General features: G+C 36.6%; 2 protein-coding genes across 5 annotated transcripts; one reads left to right on the top strand and one right to left on the bottom strand.

Moving 5' to 3' along the window:
• The first annotated feature begins 1,857 nt into the window (after positions 1-1,857).
• On the top strand, positions 1,858-4,278 carry LOC113713575 (uncharacterized). Its single transcript, XM_027237328.2, has 2 exons — positions 1,858-2,290; positions 3,645-4,278. The coding sequence occupies exons 1-2, from the start codon at positions 2,129-2,131 to the stop codon at positions 4,008-4,010; spliced, it is 528 nt and encodes a 175-aa protein (XP_027093129.1). The 5' UTR covers positions 1,858-2,128; the 3' UTR covers positions 4,011-4,278.
• A 928-nt stretch (positions 4,279-5,206) lies between these two features.
• Positions 5,207-17,050, bottom strand: LOC113713669 (kinesin-like protein KIN-4A). 4 transcript variants are annotated; one of them, XM_027237451.2, is made up of 26 exons: positions 16,604-17,050; positions 14,754-14,900; positions 14,494-14,643; positions 14,133-14,386; positions 13,279-13,466; positions 13,069-13,193; positions 12,143-12,179; positions 11,945-12,036; positions 11,725-11,835; positions 11,487-11,600; positions 11,271-11,358; positions 10,984-11,096; positions 10,022-10,120; positions 9,824-9,937; positions 9,611-9,727; positions 9,436-9,516; positions 9,124-9,195; positions 8,457-8,535; positions 8,173-8,204; positions 7,990-8,087; positions 7,793-7,891; positions 7,421-7,642; positions 6,736-6,916; positions 6,277-6,423; positions 5,880-6,192; positions 5,207-5,665 (listed from the first exon to the last, which is right to left on the bottom strand). In XM_027237451.2, the coding sequence occupies exons 1-25, from the start codon at positions 16,745-16,747 to the stop codon at positions 5,965-5,967; spliced, it is 3,132 nt and encodes a 1,043-aa protein (XP_027093252.1). In that variant the 5' UTR covers positions 16,748-17,050; the 3' UTR covers positions 5,207-5,665; positions 5,880-5,964. The 4 variants fall into 4 exon arrangements, with proteins under 4 accessions (XP_027093252.1, XP_027093251.1, XP_071925363.1 ...); XM_027237450.2 differs by having other exon boundaries at positions 8,442-8,535; positions 16,604-17,049; XM_072069262.1 differs by having other exon boundaries at positions 6,754-6,916; positions 16,604-17,048.
• Positions 17,051-18,951: the final 1,901 nt, after the last annotated feature.

The following is an 18,951-nucleotide window of genomic DNA, read 5'->3' as shown; positions in this document are numbered from 1 at the left end:
AACAAGGAACTAAAGCTAGGGATATCGTACGTACGCTACAGCTCACAACCACAAGAAACCAAAAAAAAAAGAAATTTTTTTTTGCATTCCTTCCACATAGACAACAAACAGAAAAGTTTTTGAGAGAGTCAAATGATTTATCAAATCAATAAACGATCTCACACGATAACTAAGTAAGTGCAGTAATCATATCTTTGATGCTTTCAATGATCCATCTAGCTAGTACATTTTCCCAAGGTAATTAACAAAATCTCAAGTGAGATTCTATACAACTCTCTAATTACAAGTATTACTCCTAAATTAATATATTGTGACTGTTATCCTTTTGTTTCTGCTGAACGAACTTCTTAACGATAAAGAAATGGAAGAAATTATAGAATTGCAAAAGAATGATAAAATTAAGGCGAATTGACTTTATGCATCAACGTATACTTCTAAGTTGCCAAGGTTAAGGACATAAACTCATTGTGCCAAGGCCTTTTGATGTCTCATTGTTTTTGAGATTATAAATCTTGCCCCTCCTAATTATGTGTTGCCTTTCATAAAGAATAACTTGCATAAATATATTACTACTAGTCCCTAAAACCTAGCATAGCATAGCATAGCTGCTAGGTACATTAATCAAGTGACCATGCATGCGGTCTCCAGTTTCAACTCTCCAGCACTCTCCTTTTTCTTTTCCTGTTGTAAGATTTAGAGTCTCCAAAGAAAATATAAAAACTGCTAATAATGTTGTTTTATGTTTACATTAGGGTAAGGGTGTTATTTTTTATTTTATTTAGTGCAAATGGGAGGTTTTGAACTCGGAATCTCACTTAAAGTCGCCTCCTACCACTCAATCCATCCCACCCTCCAGGTAAGGGTGTTATTTGAACCGCAACGGATCTTCTGTCTCACACTCTGTGCCATTCTCTGTCCCACTTTTTATTATATTGTTATTTCTCCTTCATAAACATCATGTTTTAGTTCTTTTTTATTTTTTTATGGTTCAATAACTATTAATTCAGTAAAAAATAATTTGAACTCTCGCATGTCGTTATCCAAGTCCAAAAGAGACCCCATTTGACAAATGAGTTTTTTGGATGTTTATCTAAAACTTTATGGTAGTTTTCGGTAAAAGATGTAGGAAAAATTTTTAAGATGGAAATTTTTGTTCTTTTCTTTTTCCTTTTCTTTCCTATCTTCTTTTTCTTCCTTCTCTCTCCCCTATCACCTCTCCTTCCCAGCCGGAACAAGCGAAACAATCTTTTTTTTTTTGTTTTTTTCTCTCTTCCCCTCTTCTCCCTCTTCTCCCTCTTCCCCTCTCCTCCCCTTCCCCCTCCTCATCTCCCTCTTTTGCCACCCTTCCTCTTCTCCTAGCACGATTTGGTCGCATGACCAGATTCGGCAGAGAGGGCAGGAGAGAGTGGTTGGGGGGGGGCAAGAGAGCGAGGTGGCGAGGAATAGGGAAGGAGAGGAGGAGAGGGATGAAGGAGGATAGAAAGAAAGAAAAAAAAAAGAGGTGGCCGGTGTCGGAATCGAAGGTGGTGGTGGGTTGAGGTGGAAGATGGAAATTTTTTTGGTGTATTTTAGGTATTTTAAAGTGTGTAATTTAAAAATTTTGAAGAGTTTTTTGAAATTATTGAACGTAAAGTTGTTAAAAAATTGGTAGAAGACAAATTTAGCCAAAAGCTCGTTTGCTAAATAGACCCGAGTTCTTGGATGAAGGAGCTTGTTTTTTTTGTGTGTTGTGGGTTAAGTTGCTGAAAGATTGGCACCACAAAACTGACGCAAGTCCAGTCCTAAACAAAGCCCAAAAGGCCCTAAAAAAACTATCGCTTCGAAAGTACAATTGCCAGCGACAACAACTACTGTTGAAAAGAAGAAATTCCTAGAACCATCCAGTTCCAAATCGGAAAAGTTCTCCCCTCGGCCTTGGCCTTGAGTTTCTCTGTTTTTTTTTTTTTTTTTGGACATTCTTTTTAAGCACACAACTTCTTCGTAAGAAGTGGTATCTGCAATTATTTCTGCATAGATACCATATTACGATAATTATTTATTTATTTATGTATTTTTGGTGGAATGAGAATATAATCGATTAGTATTAAGAAACGAAGCATTTTGTGGTGAGACTGAAAATTGATATGCCATGAACCACGGGATGGATGCTGACATGATGGAGGCGGATTCCACCTCCTCGCCACCGCCACCGCCACCTATTCCGTCCGACCAGAGCGATGTCATGACGGGTCTGCTCTCGACGGCTCGCCAACTAATTCAGCAAGGCAATCCTTCCCAAGCTCTCCATGCGGTAATTAATTTATTACTCCTCTCTCCCGTCCTTCCTTGTTCTAATTCTTTTGATTTTCTCGACTCCTACAAGTAATCTCTGTTGTTATGGCTGATTAAGAAATGGGCTTATTTGCAGAGTTGTTTGTTATATTTATTTTTTACGTTTATTCACGTTGGTACTTGGAAGCATCTACGGGCCATGAGCTGCAGATCTATTGGTTATTAAGTAGAGATTTTATTCGTGATTTTATATGTTTCCTAGAGTGCATTGTGCTCAAATTTCTTGAATATGTTTCAAGTAACGAATTCAACTTTGTTTGTGCCTCTCTGTGCATGGTTCAACTAAAATCTTATTCTCTACTGTGTACTTTGTCGAACCAATCTGGAAAGTCATCGTAATCAATGCTTTCTGTTTTTGATGCAAATTAACGTCTTACTAATCGCTATCATGTCCAATTCTGCCACGTGAAGCTACAGTGCATGAGGGAAAATGGGGGAGGGTTTGACCTTGAGGGCCAAAACCAGGGCACCTCATTTTGCTCTGCTGATGTCACATCCTGTTGGGGATTCTACTTTTGATTTGGCCATGGACCATTTGGTTTCTAGCAAAGCAGCGAAGCATACCTTATTCCTCCTCAAGGGGCAAGAAGAAGAGGGATTTTATTTGTATTGAATGAACTGCAATAGCTGCATATCAATTTTTTTTTTTTTTTGGGTGTGCCCTCCTCTTTGGTGTCGAGTTTTTCAGTGATGGTAGTTGTCTAGGATTCTCAGTGGGGTTTGTTGTATTTTCACTTGCCAGAATTGATGTAAGAATTTTAGTCCCATTAGGTCACTTGAGGATGACAGTTAAAGAGAGTTAGTAGATACTGACAGAATTGTTGCTATAATTTGCTAAATTGTTAACAGTAGCCTAGTTAAATTTAATGTTCGAGTTTGATTCGTTATACTATTTCTTTTGATGTTAATATGCTTTAACAATGGCCTTTGAAAATTAAGATCGTAAACAATATGGTTAAGGAGACTTTTAATGTTATGTAAGGAGTGCAAACTAAAACTATGAAGCGACATGAATTCTGACTTGTGAGACCACAGCATTCTACATAAATATTCTGAGGCTTGTAGTACTGGATGAGATATTAGTGATTTGAATTGTAAACCATGGCTAAGTTACAAATGTTTTCAATTTATCATTTTTGTAGTGTGTACCTTTAGGCTGTTGGAGGTTGTAAATGCTCGTCTTTTGTAGTGCGGACATGGATTGATGGTTTCAATGTGTCATTCTTTTGTACTGAAAATGCTGTTACATTTTAAAGCTTGAGGAATGGTTACTTCATTTGAACGTATCTAATTATAGTTCTTGTTGGTAGCAGGTGGTGATTGCAATGAGGATGAGAGGTGGGGAAGAGGCTGTATATCATGCTCTTAACCGGGCTAGGGAGCTGTACAGGAACAAAGTTCAAGAAAGTATTGCTGCTGATGAGTTGGCAACCCTGCTTGCTGAGTGTGCACTTGCAGAGGCAACGCCGTTGAATTCTCAATCATCTCAACACAACAAGGTGGACCAATCTCGTGAGCTTGATGTTGATGGAACTTCAATACTTGCAGAGACCGGCAGGAAGCAGATTGTGCTGGATGCATTTTCTGATGGAAGCAGCTTTGTTTGCTTGCAATGTGGAGGTCTTGTAAGCAATGAGCGGAAGGAGGAGCATTATGCTTTTTGGTGTTGCAAAACCTGAGTTCACTTCTTACTGGGATCAGAAGTGGCAGATTTAGGATTGAGCTTTAACCAAAGGGAGAAGGTCATGTATGAGGATGATCTATGTATCGCTCAATGTGATGAATAATGCTGTTCAATTCCCTCTATTGTATATATTGTATACTCGAAAGAAAATGCTCAGAGTTTGACATCACCTTCGTATCTTAAAAAGGGTCATGATTCTGGGCACTAATTGAGAGTCAATGAATATTTAAGGAGATGAAGTATGATACGGTCCTGTTTCAGAATAGTTGTCTTCCCTACATGTTCATTGACATGAATGTAAGTTTCTTTTTAAGGGGAAAAAAAAGGAAGAGAGGGGGGAAGGGTATATTTTGATTAAAAAAAAAGGTCAAGATGAGAGTGATGGACTAGATAAGTGTAAGATTTGGTGGAATGGAGACTAATTGCCTTTTTTTTTTTCTTTTGAGAATATTAATTAGCTTGCTGTTTTAATCATCCTACTTTACTGTGCAGCACTTAATTTTGAGTTGAGAGTTCAGACTTCAGAATGTAGTCGAGGTGGCTGGAGAATAAATAGATGCTTACGTACATAGTGTTCCAAAAATAGATATAGGTGTTCTTTCTATTATTTGTTTTCTGAATTTTATCATACATAAACATGTGATAGTGAATGATTAAATTTGCTTCCTATCAACATCAATATTTATATTTATCCATGAATATTCTATAATACTAAAAAAGTTTCAACCTCCATTAAATTGCTTCTTTCTAAAATAGTGAGGTCTCCCTAAGTTAGATGCATCATTCATTTGCCTGCTGATAGAAGGCCAGAAGGGTAAAGCATCGTATTGGTGCAATTTGCAAAGCACCAATACCTAAATTATGAAGCACTCCTAGCAAAAACGTCTGGTTGAAATTTAATCCGATATCTGACACTTTTTGTCTAAATTAAACAACAAAAGAAAAGAAGAAAAAGAATCATCAATAGACTGTGTGTGTGTGCGTGAGAGAGAGAGAGAGAGAGAGAGAGAGAGAGAGAGAGAGAGAGTCAAATTGTTTGCAACATTATATATCCTTTTACTTTTACTTTCTTCCAGTTAAGGGTAAGAATAAAGAGCAGTACAATATAGTGCTAAAATGGGAGGCTTTCTCTCTTTGTCCTTTGCAGAAATTCGATTGTAGTTGCACACAACTAAGATACAAACTAGAATCTAGAATAAAAGAACCTCCCTGCTATAAAAAGAATGCTTAAGATTCATTTCTTTGCACAAAATCAATCTTTCAGGCTTTAACACAATATATACTAAAATGAATTGGCGAAAACTAAAGGGGAAAACCTAAGAAAAGAAACGATTAGAAAAGATTATTGACATGCTTCAGTCAGTTATTGAAGAGACAGCTCCCTTCAAAATTTTTATATTTGACCAAAATGTTGGCATGACCACAAAGATTTACAGTGGTGAATTGGCGTTGCAACTCCCCCATTTATCATTTGATTTTGTTGCTGCTTCACGCTGGAGTCCTGCGTGATGACACCACATGGATTGAGATGATGCAGCTGATGAACTTCAACTTCTACAAAATTCCAAGTCTGAACAAAACTTCCAAACTTCAGTTGGTCCTGTACAAGAATCGACAAAAATTTCCCCGAACTGCCTTTTCACACAGCACCTGCTTCATATGCAATAAATATATACATGCATATGTAAGAAATTCATCGCCATAACTCAGGAACAAGAACAATTGGCACGGGAAAAGAAGGATTAATCCACAAGTATATAACATAGGTTATTGGGAGTCTAGCAATGTCAGCAAAATACAAGTCATCCTGAAAGACAATGAAATCATTTACTTGATTTTAGGACTGAAAAGCAGCTAAATTTACCTGCAATCATTTCCACGTACTTCATTGTGCCATGTGTTGAGAGCCGAAAAGGGAAGGAGAAGAATGTACAAGCAAGAACAACAAACTACCGTCTATTTCTACACATGATATCCGGTAGAGCCTGCTGGCGAGGCCTTGCTCTCATGATAGTCTCGTCACTGTGTCTAATCCATTCTGAGAGTTTCCATGGCTTCTGCCACTTCCATTTGAACTGTAATAGCCATTGATGATGACTCCTCTTCCACCTCCATAATTTCCCACCTTGCCCGACGACTGCCAATTTCTTCATTGATAACTGTCCAATTGGCATCATCTGCAAAACCCGAGCTTATCACGTGTGAAACCAACCAGGCAAATGGACAGTAAACTGGTAAAAGAAAACATGCAGTAAAGCAACCTTTCGAGTTTGATCCATGAAGGCTGCTGACTCTCTTACTGAAGCATTAGCAATGCCTGCAGTATACTTGAGCTGTTTCTGTGCTGGCACAGGGATCGGAGACAGGGGACTGCTCATCTCATCAGCCAAGTGTTTGTTAGAGTTAGCCTGTTCATGGAGAATTGTACATAATCAAAAACCTGCTTAAAGGAATAACAGCAAGAAAAGGAACTGAAGGATAGAAAGCAGTAGAAACTAGTGTAACTTGCATGAGAACTGTTGAATTAGATGCAAATATGAGGCCAACAAGGTCGAGTGAAGTCAGAACCAGCTCCGTAGAGGTGATTCATAAAGAGAAATAGTATTCAGTGACATCTTTTAAGTCCATAATTTTTTTCCCTCCATCAAAATGGCAAAGCAGCCCCAATGGAACATGTAGGAGCATTGCAAATGAAATGGAGAACTAAATGAAACTATTACAAGAATGTGGAAGCTTACGGGTGGCGGTGTGGCCAATCCACTGGCAACCGCCTGCTCTCTAACTTTGAGCTCCTTCTCAGTTTCCTTTCTTCTAATTTCACTCTGTCGCAGTAAAACCACAAGTTCTTTGAGCTGCTCCTTCATCTCCTTGATTTCAATTTCTTTGTCCCACAACTGGCACCTATGAATAGCGTTAGAAAATGATGAGGTGTGTTTTGAAAGTCAAATTCCTCGTTGCCTGACGGATATATCTTTTTAGATGGTAAAAGTTTCAGAAAAACGTGTGTTGTAATGAAAATTTGACACTGTTGCAAAGCAACAATACTTTCCGCTAGCTATTCAAGCTCACCAAGACACCAAGTCTATTCATGTCGCAGGCAAGAATATGGGGCAGCTATTAAGGGACCTACATTCTGTTCCCTCTATCATGTGTCTATTTGATAGAAATGGAAAGATGAATTCTAGTTTGGCACCTCAAAGAAGTAAGTAAAGAAAGGTGTCAAAATAAGAAAGCAGGCCACCATATAACAGGGCTAAGTAGTTTGGCACAAAACACACCTAAAGACATACTGCACTTAACATTCAAGCTTTGAGGATTATTTATAAAAGAAATTTCAGAGCCCTGCCAAAGAAAAAGGGATGGAATCTGCAAAAAAGCTAGAGTCTAGAGCAGGTAGAAAAAAACCTTGCATCTCCAAGAGAATTAAACATGTACTGGAGCAAGTTTCTGGCATCCCCCATGGACCGTAGTTGATTCCATCGTCCACGACTAGTAAAAGCTCGCTCCCGTTCTTCAGCTTCTGAAAGCTGTGAAGCCATTGCTACAAGTGAGTTGGATGAGATGCTTAGCATGTTTTCAAGAGAAGCAATTCTTGCTATTCTTGCATTTGGTGACATTGAAGCTGCCCTGAACCCAATAAGATATTAAATAGTTAGTCTATGACAGGCATTGGTGCATCAATTCAACCTTAAAGCCACAAACTTCAAGCTTACAAAATCAAATACTGGACAACATCCAAGAAATAAGAAATTTAAAGAAAAGGAAAAAAATCCACACCTAGATAAACCATTTTTCACTCTTGGAGGGCTCATTCCTTTCGCTGCAAATTCATCTGCTTGTCTCAAGACAGACAACTCTTCTGCCAATGCTGCTCTTCTGCAGATGAGGAAACAAGCAACCAAATGAATGAAAATTTTCCTCCACAAAAATAATCTTTAATGCCAGCACAACATTGTGATCGAAGTGATACATACACTTGACACTGCTTCTCGTACTCATAACGTACTTCGTGAACATTCACCATCACTTCTAGTTCATGGTCAAGCCAGCGCTGCAAGGATTTCTCATTTCCCTGAATACAAAACTTGGTATCATCAAACAATTGCCAAGTTAAAGATACAAAGAATGACATGCAGAGGGCAAGGTCTGACCATTACCTGCCCATTGGAGCCAGTTCCATTGCTAGTTACTGCAAGAAAAACAAAGCAGTGAGAAACGAGAAAGCACTGTGCACATTTGAAGCAAAATTGTGGTAAAGAAGATATTTCATTCTATTAACCAGTAGAAGTTCCATCACACCAGTACATTATCAAATTTCCATTTGTTTGAGTTCTTAATATCCAACATTTTTTACTTCAATAAAGAAAACAAAGGACTGAAATTAAATAAACAAAAAAACATTAAGCACAAGCTAAAGAGATCCAACCTGAGTTGTCACGACCTGAGGATTTACGTGCTTCTAGCAACTCTTTGAGCCTTTTAGTAGCCATTGCAGCCTCTTCTGTTTTTCTTTGAAGAACCTGCAATGAATTTGTCCCATTAAAGCGCATAAATGAATTTACTCAATAGGGACATCCAACATAAAACATGGTTTTATTTAGAAGATGAGAATTTGAACTGAAGGTGGGCTGTCAGAAATCCCAATATACACATAGGAAAACAAGAAAGATTCATAGACTTTTTTCACCCTTGAAATTCAAATGCATTGTCAACTTCACAAGTCAAAAATTGGAAAATATTTGTTTTTATGTTAAAAACTTCATGGCTAGAAAATAAAGAACAAGTACTTAGCCAGTTTTTTTTTTAAAAGGCAATGAACAGATGGAGAATTTGTGAGAGACAATCAATGATGTAAAATGAACCTTTAAAGGAAGCTGTGAACCTTTCAAGGAAGGATGCAATATTGGTTAAGAAAACTAGATAAGTATCTTCTATTCTACTGTTTAGTATTTGAACACTGATTTGGGAAGTTTAAGTGGGAAATACAATGAACACCAATACCTCACTCACCATATTATATTACTGCATTGTGGGTTACAAACAAATGAGAAATCTGGATTATTTCAAATTGGCATCAAAATCATTTTTCAGACTAAATGAGATCCTACCATTTTCTGACGCTGATTCAAAGCTTGCAGCTTGTGCCTTTCATACTCGTTCCTTCTTCCCTCTTTCTTCAACTGCAATTGTATGGATATGCATATTAATACACAGCATAATGTATCATAATCTATGTGGTTATAAATGAAGCGAATCAATAATCAATCTTACAAGAGGGGAAAATAATCTCAGTATCTTAAGAAATGGACGAATCAAGTTAATAAAATAGGTAGTCCAACTTGCAGCAAGCCAAGTGAAGCAGAATCAGAAATTAGGACTTCAAAGCATAAATGTTAAGGCAGCACCAATTTGAGTAATACCTGCAAGAGTTCCTTTTCACGAGATGCCTTCCACTGTCGAAATTGTTCGGACTCTTGTTTGATTCTTTGTTGTAATTGGACCTATAGTTTCAGACACTGTTTGGTCAGTCTAGCTCTTAAGAATTTTTTTAAAAAAAAGGGAGATGAAGAAGAGAAAGAATACATGCAATTCTACCTTCTGAGCCTTAATGTATTGTATTTCATCTTGTAGCCGCTTTGCAGCCTCATCACTCTTTTGTTTTTGCTTTAGAAGCTGAACCTGGCTCTCTTGTTTCTTCTTAAGATCTTGAATCTGTTGGCCACATATTTGAAGCATTTTGGAAGTCAGATACTGACAAAAAAAAAAAATAGATTCTCAGTATGAAAGAAACACTCATCAAGATATGACCTGTGCTTCAAGGGATTTTAGCTTCTGGGAATGCATGTCTTGCAATTTTTGAGCTTGTCCATCGGAGTTAGCAGCAAGGTTTTCAACTTCTGCCAACAATCGGTCTCTTTCTTGCTACACCGAAAGAAAAAGCAAATAATCAATTTTGTGGGTTTAGAATATCATGCACAGTTGAAGTCATTCAGTAGTATTTTTCACCTGAACAGTCCTTTTCTCTTCCTCAAGTTCAATAATCTTTTTACCAAAGTGTTGTTTAAGTGCCACTGCATCTAATCCTCCAAAAAGTTTCATCTCAGACTGCAAAAGCCATTAAAAGGTACCATAAGACGAGTCATCATGACATGCACTAGTTCAGATTAAACATAATGAGTGTGTTTGGTTAGGAAATTATTTGCCCAAATATATTTGCTTACATCATCATTACAATTTCCAATACACCTTTTTATCTTCCCAATTACCTTTTTATCTCACATACATCACATCACAAAAAATGTTACAGTAAAAATATCTCAAATAATTTACAATCCAAAATGTAAAACAGAGAGTTATTATAAGATCACCTCTACTTGAATACTCAAATATTACTCATGAGAGAAAACAACATAATGGAAAAACACCACCACATATCGACATAAAGGGATCGGTTTGATGTCTAATGGAAAAGCAAAACACCAAGCAATATATAAGAGTTTACAGATGTTCGTTTTTACCATGAAATTGCAAAATACTCTCAACATGACAAAAGCAGCAATTCAATAACTTCACAATTTCCTGTAGATGGCTCTTTAAAACACCACATAGTTATTACACCACATAGTTAGACGGGCTAAAAAGTGAGAAAACTACTGTATAACAGCCATCACCCAAACTAATAGAGGCAGGATAACACTATGTATCCCTTCTGGGAGGACCTGTTAAGCCTTCTTTGTTCTTCTTGTTGGAGTTATTTTACAAAGACTTGCCAGATCAAGGAAGAATGGGCAAAAAGCAAACTAGGAGAATGCAGTACAAGATCAAAAGAAAAAGAATCTAAAAGTATCAATACTGACGGTTGAAATATACCCAACAAAAATGCATAAAGCACGTAGAGAATTGTAGAGATACTCATATTGCCTCTTGCCAACATATCAGTCAACATGGAATTAATTGCAAAGGGGTACCTCCTTTTGCTCCAGACGTTTATTTAGCTTATTCAACTCTTTGTCCATGGAATCTTGAAGAAGGGTATGCTCCCACTCCTTGGCTGCTTCTTCATCAATGTCTCCAGAATCACCTGCCAGGTGTCAAAACGACCCCAAAACAAATTAGATTGTTGGTCTGGATAGAAAAAAGTGAAGAACACTAACTCACCCAAGAGAACGATCAGTTTCTACTTAAAGCTCATACATAGGCCAAGAGAAATGGAGAAAAAGTCTCAAACAACTTCAGAATATGAGAGAGATCATACCACTTTCACTCATTTGATAGTCAGATGACTCCATACTCTGCAAGCCCCTTTTAAGCCCTTCGCTTTTCAGAGAGAAGGAGCTAGCCAACTGGAAAATAAGTTTTCCAATTTATAAGCAAAACTAAGAAAGGAGTTTTTATTCACCAAAAAGGAAAGCATTTCTTCTGATAAGAGAAAGCAAAACAATAATAAAAGCATGTGATCTCGATTGTATACCTTAGCATTTGTTTCACACTGCTCGGTCACAGGGCATCTACTGCGATATTCATGGAGTTCACGACAGAGTTCCTCATTATTTGCTTCAAGCCAAGCAACCCTTTCCCTCAGAACCTACAAAAATTACTTCTTATCAAGACCTTTTCTCCAGAAATTGAACAGAATCTCAAGGGTCTCAACTGTTAGGAATAATAGCAGCCAAACTAACTACTTTATCATGAAACACAATTTTAAGAACCTGTATTTCATCAGGAGAACATCCGCCTCCGCGGGCACAAAGTTCTGCCTGCAAAAGCTCTAGCTGTTGCCGCATCTTCAACATCTCATTTGTTATGGGATCTCTATTGATCTGTTTAACAGAAAACCAAAACCTATTCATATACAACACCAAGAGAGAAGTAATCTCCAGAAAGATAATGTCAATACCACAAGAAAATAGAAATTTTTCTAAAACCTACCACCGGCTTATTTTGGATATTCCGAGCACGATTTGCATATTTTAAAGTGTTCAGAGTTTCCTCAGCATTTATGTCAGCAGGACTAATGCAGGCTGGGCAAGTCCATTCAGAAAGTATAAGCACAAAGCAAGAAAAAAATTTCATTAGTTGCAACAGAAGCATATCTGGAGTAGGAAACAGCGAAGAAAGCATAAGTACCTATCATGAAGGTTCTGCTATTACCACCAAGTGAATCCTGCCAATAACCAAAACTTAGACAATGAATACACGTGGAGGGAGAAACAAACAAACTATAGAATGTAAGAGCATTTCTTTTGAAGATTGGCACACCAAAAACAAAGTAAAATCCTTTAAGCCTTAAGTTGGTTGTCTACGACTACCTGAGTTGACTATTTGAACTCCTCTTAGCCTGTTAAGCACAAGGTAAACGTACATCTGATACATGTTAAGTTAGATACCCACTTAGCCTGTTAAGCACAAGTTAAACGTACATCTGATACGTGTTAAGTTGGATAGCCTCAGTTTGTTGCTTTCTTATTCCTGGTTCCTCTTTAGTATGTGTTGATTTTTAACTGTACAAGTGGTATACAAACAAACGAATTTGTTTGGCATGGAATTCACTGCACATGATATTAACACTGGGAAAGTTCTAGGATTTGAAGCCAAATCTTTCGAAGGAGCCATGTGCGCTCAGTTTTTTTATTTATTAATTCCTTAAAATGATTCAAACATAGGATAACAAAAGTAAATTACGGAAGAGAATTATGGGTACAGTTAGAGATAGATGTGTGAAAGGTGCCATAACTTAACTCTCATATCATAATAATGAAAAGTAGGAAGTTCTATACTTCTGCCAACTACAAGAGATGTCTCTGACACTAAAGATTAGTACTACTATGTCTTTCCAATGAGAAAATCAACACCTTGTGCAATTAACAGTCTTTCGGGTGGCTAAAATATACAGTTCAAGCACATTTCAACATGTTCAATGTACAAAGCCTTCATAGGGTAGGCATTGAAAGCCAATCTAATGATACCCTTTGTGAGTTTCTTATTATCAAATTCCAAGCAAATAAACAAATGCAAGCTATATGATGCCCATAATTAATAACAGCATGCCAGACCTGCAATAACCGAGTAAGTTTACTGTCCCGATATGGAACATGAACACCTTCTTTCCGCTTTTTCTCATCCCCAAGTGCACTAATAACATTACCAAGGGCTAGAAGGCCCTTGTTGATGTGAACTCCTGTAGGTAGAACAATTTCATATAAATTTTTATGTTGACCCAAAAACATGCTTAAGACAGTAATTAAAAAGGGAGTTTTACTTACCTTCCTTAAAACGAAGACCATCAGAACCTGTCCTTTTGGCACGCTCTGATCCAGCAAGATCAACCAAATGCAATTTGGCACAAAGATATTCTTCATTTGTATACTCATTTGCATTTCCATTACTCAGAGTCATTGGGTTAAGCTTATGCATCTGTTCCATTGTGATGGTGAAAATGGCATGAGAGCGGCTGAAAGAGACAGAGCAACCATCATAATTGAGTATTGAATCATCTACTTCTGCATCAAATCTATTACACAAAAAATCTCAATGACCATTTTCCCAGCCAACTTTCCAAATTACATTCATAACCAGTTGCATAATCAATTGAAGCATAATGTGAGAAAACACATTATGAACAAAAAGAATATAGACATTGCACCTACATATTTACATACAACAACTTAATCCAATATATCAGGAGGGCAAATCACCATATGAGGTGTACGGATGAAAATCAACATATTATCGTTGATCCAGGAACGAAAACCATTAGCGACATCCTCCAAAGAACTTAACTTTTGCCTTTGACTTTGAACTTTCTCCTGTTTGTGGCCTTAATCTACTACACTACAGGCAGACACTTAATGAGCTTTCCAGTATTATAGGGAGAATGTCTAATATATGAGGTTAAAGGTTGAAATGTGAAACTCAAGCAACAAAAATTGCTTAAACAAAAAAATTTAACTTGAAAATTTAATCTTTTCTCCAATGTCAATGAATGGCCTATAGTTGTCCAGGATTTCACAAGCAAATTGATTATGAAGGCCTATGTCCGGTATGTTGGCAGTAAAGAAACTTAGATTATTTCAGCTTTTTTACAAGCGAAAGAAATTTTAAGCAAGTCTGGTTAAACCTTGACTGATTGTTCATATTTGTACTTCCAGTTGCCCTGCTTAGTGATCCTTGCTCCAGGCAATCAGCCATTTCTTTCAGTGTTTGGATGCTACGTTCAGTGGATCCTGCTAATGTAATAACACCATTTGATGTTTCACGAATTTGTATCGGTGATTTTCCAGGGATTGTTAGTTTCCCAACGTGCCCATTTGTTGTCTCCGACTTGTTAGCGGAACTTGGATCCAGCAAGTCCCTTACTTCTTCTTTATGTATCTTCACAAGAAGATTCAAATGTTAGATGGTTGCTATAGGAGATAAGGAACGACATACATCTAGTGAACCGTTATATGCATGTGAAAGAAAGGAAAATGAGGCCAAACCTCAATGAATGAGACATGTAATTGAAATTCTGTTTGATGCTTCAGAGTTTCAATCTTGCTGAACAAAGCGTTCATCGCTTGGGGAATTAGTCCTGTTTGGCAACCATCTTTGAAGCTGGTACCCATTGTATACGTTTTACCTGAACCTGTCTGCAATTAATGATACAACCATGATCACATTGCACACTCTTTGCAACGAAGTATACGGTTGCAGTCCATATGTAGGAAGTACAGTTCCTTCAGGATGGCAAAAGCATTACCTGACCATAGGCTAGAACTGTGGCATTATATCCTTGAAATAGGCCATCGACAAGAGGAGCAACACACTCTTCAAACATGGCAGATGATGGAGATCCTGTGCTTCCATAAACTTGATCAAAAGTAAACGAGTGTGTACCAATTTGTACCTGTATCAGAATCAAAATTAGCAGTGGACACTTGAAAAAAGGAGGAATTGAAGTGCAAACTCAAATATATTGGTATAGTGCTTCTCTGATTTTAAAAGGTGTATAATTGCAATGCATATGCAATAGCAAAGAGTTTCACACTAAGACAAAAGAAGGAGAAAGAAAGAGACAGTTAAATATTAAGTTTACATCAATATATGTAATAAAGTTTACGATAAAAGAGAGAGAGAGGTTTGAGGTATATGGTATCTAAAATAAGAGGTTGAAGGAAATCCAAAAAAAGACGCAAGAAGAGCTCACAAACACCGAGTCAGAGTTCTAGCAAATGAAAAAGAAAATATCACTTGCAGATAACGGGTGCATTATAATGTCCTAAATGTCGTCAACTTTTGCTTATGGTCGTGAACATGCGATTTGCAAAACAATGAACTCCTTATCCTGTCTTATGCAGAATTTGGAGAACAAAGCTTTTAAGCTAATAAATAACTAAATTCTTGTGTCTGCTGTGAAGAATTTGACTGCTTAGAAACCTCAGCTTACAAATTTTTTGCCTAGTTTTGAAAAATATTTCCCCAATTAGTAAAGTACTTGCAGCAAACGAATGTTTTGACTACATATCCTATTGATGAAGGGACGTGTCTTCATCACTTGAATGTTTCCGAGATAAGTCCCAAAAGATAGGGAGATGATCTAGCATTACGGATTCAGAGATTAGCATAAATGCAGACAATTAAGTAGGTTTTGATTTTTTTCAACATGGCATAGACATAATAATGAAGAATTATTGTGCCAGAACGAGCACCAGGCACCAATAGCAGAAAGTAGTCTGCCAGCTTAAAAAAGGGAAAAAGTTGAATAAGGTGCACTCCTTTTTTTTTATTGAATAAGGTAGACGTATGATGACAACACCATAGACAAGAAGCATAATTAACATCTCAGTGGTGGATGGAACACAAAAAATTACATTTTATCTTAACAAGAATATGAATAAATAAGATAAATGCTAAGCATGCATGACTCTAGTTGGACCTGGGTTTTGCTAAATTGAGATAAATTCAGGGGGTAAAAGTTATAAAATTTATAAGAAATAACACAATAGTAGATCTAGATTAATCCATTGAACCTCAAATTCATTGAGTGGAGGCAACACTAGAAGGTTAAAAACTAGACAGAGTTCTCTGAATTTCATTTCTTCAATCTAGAGTACATTGAAACTGAAATCAGCACTCCATTCTACTAAATGCACAATCAAATTTAGAAAAGAAGACAGCCCATTGACCTTACCGCTAGCTCAAAAATTTTCCCAAGATAATAATTCTGTTACTCCGTAGAATACAGAATAAACTTATCATCCATGAAAAGAAGAAGTAAGCTAAAAGAATCAAATACGCAATGTAAAGAAGGGAACTTTATGACCACCCTCTACAATTAATAAGGGGAAAAAAAGAAAAATTTTCGCACAAAACAGCACAGACTGCAACATGCAACAACTTGATTTCCCCACAAGCAAAAGAAGCTAAAAAAAGAAGTTCTGGAAAACTTGAGAATCACATTAAGATCCACAAGCCCCCAAGAAAACTAAACATTGAGAGAAAATAAAAGCTGATCTCAGGATGCATTCCAATCATCAACCAAAGTTTCCAATTACAGTTCAGTCCAGAGTACTCAGAAAGCAGCAACCGCATTACTGTGTGTGACTGTACCTGAGGCTTTCCAGGGACCACTGTTACACAATCTTTGCAACCCTGGAGCCTTTCATCTCCTATAAGTGGCCTAATATGGACTGCGACTTTCACACAGCAATCCTTATCTTCCCCAGAATGGTTAGCAGGAGCAGCAGTTTCCATTGGAGAAGCACAGTCAAAAAAAAATAAGAAAGAAGTAAAATGGTGGTAAACAAAAAGATTGGGTTTTACTTGAAAACGGTTGGGCTAATATTTGTTGTTTTTTCACAGAGCTGGAGAGAGAGTTTAGGACTAGAGAGTGATGCAGCAACTAGAAAAGAACCAGTTGAAGAACACAAGCCAAACAAAAGATGTACTGTTAAAAAACAAACAGCTGTTGGGGATTCAGGCTTCGGACAGAAACAAATGTACAACAAATAGAAATGGAAAGAAAGGAAAGAAAGTATAAAAAAAGGGTAGTTGCGGGAATAGAAGAAGTAGCCTGTGGGTGTATATCAAAAGAAAAAGAAGGTTGGCTTGTGTGCTAGAGTAACTGCTAGGACAGCAGCAATAACAACAACCACTTTCATGTCTTTTTTCTTTTATATTCTTTTTTTTTTTCAGAGTGGGAGGGGAGAGGCTGGGGAGGGTCTTTTTCCTTTTATTACATTGCAAAAAAAAAAAATTTTTTTTTGAGAAAGAATTTTCAAGAAATTTGTCAAGGGCGCGGCTTAAAATCTATGAAAATAAAAACGACAACAAAGAGCCAATCTTTTTTTGAACAAAATTAATAACAAATTAGAACAAAGATACAATACTTGTGATTTATATCAATAAAAAAAACTTCTTTTATTTTATTTTATTTTTTGGGAATCACACAACCTGCAGCAATGCGGAAGAGCCTCGGCAGTGGCCAATTAGTGTGTAATCTTACATCACAAACTTTCCCTATTTGCCCCTGAAGGGTTCTCAACGGCTTCTCTAAGATTTTCTTGTTTATTTACAAATTTTTATTTATTTGCATCATCAACATATTTTTTAATTATTTTTTTATCTCATATATATCATTTTAAAAAAGTATTATAATATATTTTTAAAAAAATTATCTCAAATAATCTACTATCCAAACACGCATAGTTTGTTCTTTTTTTGTCCCCCTCTCCTCTCCCTGTTCTAGCGGTTATTTGTCTACCTTTTTGCCCTTTTCCCTTTTTTGGATTATTTGTTTACCTTTTTGCCCTTTTCTCTTTTTTTTTTTTTGTTTCATTGTATGCCACCTATTTAGTCTTGTTTTCATTCCCATTCCAACTTCAGGTATGGCATTAGACAGTTACATTGGTTCTTACAGATTATTTATCAATTAATTAACTAGTTTAAGGTGATTATTATGGTACATCTCCTACTAATTGCATGATTATCTTATTCTTAGCGCGTACTAAATCAAAATTGATCGACTGTATGTAAAATAAGAAACAAATAAATTCGGCTTGATTTAACTTAATTTTTTCTATGCAAGTGGCACTAAAAAATGTTGAAGATATTTGGAATTAAACTTTTGATTTTAGTAGCAATTTTTTTTTTAAAGGAGCTATTGTGTTATTAAAAGCGCTACCTTCACTTTTAAGTGTTTGGATAGCAGATTTCTTCAAATAATATTTTACTTGCATTATAAACACATTTTTCAATTCACCTTTTTATATTTTCAATCATCTTTTAAGTGTTACAGTAATTATTTCAAATAACACTCTATCTAATTAACTAATTTTCTAGGAGTATTATTTTGTCTCAAAGACTCTGTAAAGTGGGACTTGTTTTTTGTGTTCGTCTCAAAGACCGTGGAGGTGGGAACATCTCTGGTTACACACAAATTTTATGGTATTTGCATGTACACGCACGTCTGGAGAATTGGGGGGACAATGCTGGGATGTGGTGTAGACTTGTGGTGGACGATTCTACGGTTGGCCGCCTCAAACTTGGTAGAGTTAAAAGGTGCATCACAGCGCAAGCCACGTGACGCGGAATCGTTTTCCATTGTTTTGGACACGAGCAGGCTATGCAACAGATGATGCCACTCCTGCCCTTCTCTTTTTTCTTTTTCTTTTTTTTTTTGTTTTTGTTTTTGTTTTTGTGTGTGTGTACCACGTATGTACCAAACAAATATATAGTCATTCTACGTACTTCTTGTTCTCTGTAGCTTTGCCTTTCCGCATCCAAGCCACGTACGCTCAATTTTTCTTTTTGTTTCCTTTGGAAATATCATTTTGAATGTCCTCGTATTTCGCTAAATAAATTCTTTCAACCCTCACTTTTAAAAGGATAATGTTACATCTTTTATAAGATTAAATCAATAAAATTTGATTACAATATAAATTTTTGATCATTTTTTA

Source organism: Coffea arabica, chromosome 10c, assembly GCF_036785885.1.
Source record: "Coffea arabica cultivar ET-39 chromosome 10c, Coffea Arabica ET-39 HiFi, whole genome shotgun sequence".
NCBI classification, from domain to species: domain Eukaryota; kingdom Viridiplantae; phylum Streptophyta; class Magnoliopsida; order Gentianales; family Rubiaceae; genus Coffea; species Coffea arabica.
The sequence above is the reverse complement of the archived record's forward strand: the minus strand, read 5'-3'. Positions and strand labels throughout refer to the sequence as shown.

Coding starts and splice junctions, on each gene's coding strand:
- LOC113713575 (XM_027237328.2), top strand. CDS start 2,129: ATGAACCACGGGATGGATGCTGACATGATGGAGGCGGATTCCACCTCC. Junction 2,291..3,644: donor CTTCCCAAGCTCTCCATGCG/GTAATTAATTTA, acceptor TGTTGGTAGCAG/GTGGTGATTGCAATGAGGAT.
- LOC113713669 (XM_027237450.2), bottom strand. CDS start 16,747: ATGGAAACTGCTGCTCCTGCTAACCATTCTGGGGAAGATAAGGATTGC. Junction 14,901..16,603: donor TGGTCCCTGGAAAGCCTCAG/GTACAGTCACAC, acceptor ATTCTGATACAG/GTACAAATTGGTACACACTC. Junction 6,917..7,420: donor AATTCTCTTGGAGATGCAAG/GTTTTTTTCTAC, acceptor CGCTATTCATAG/GTGCCAGTTGTGGGACAAAG.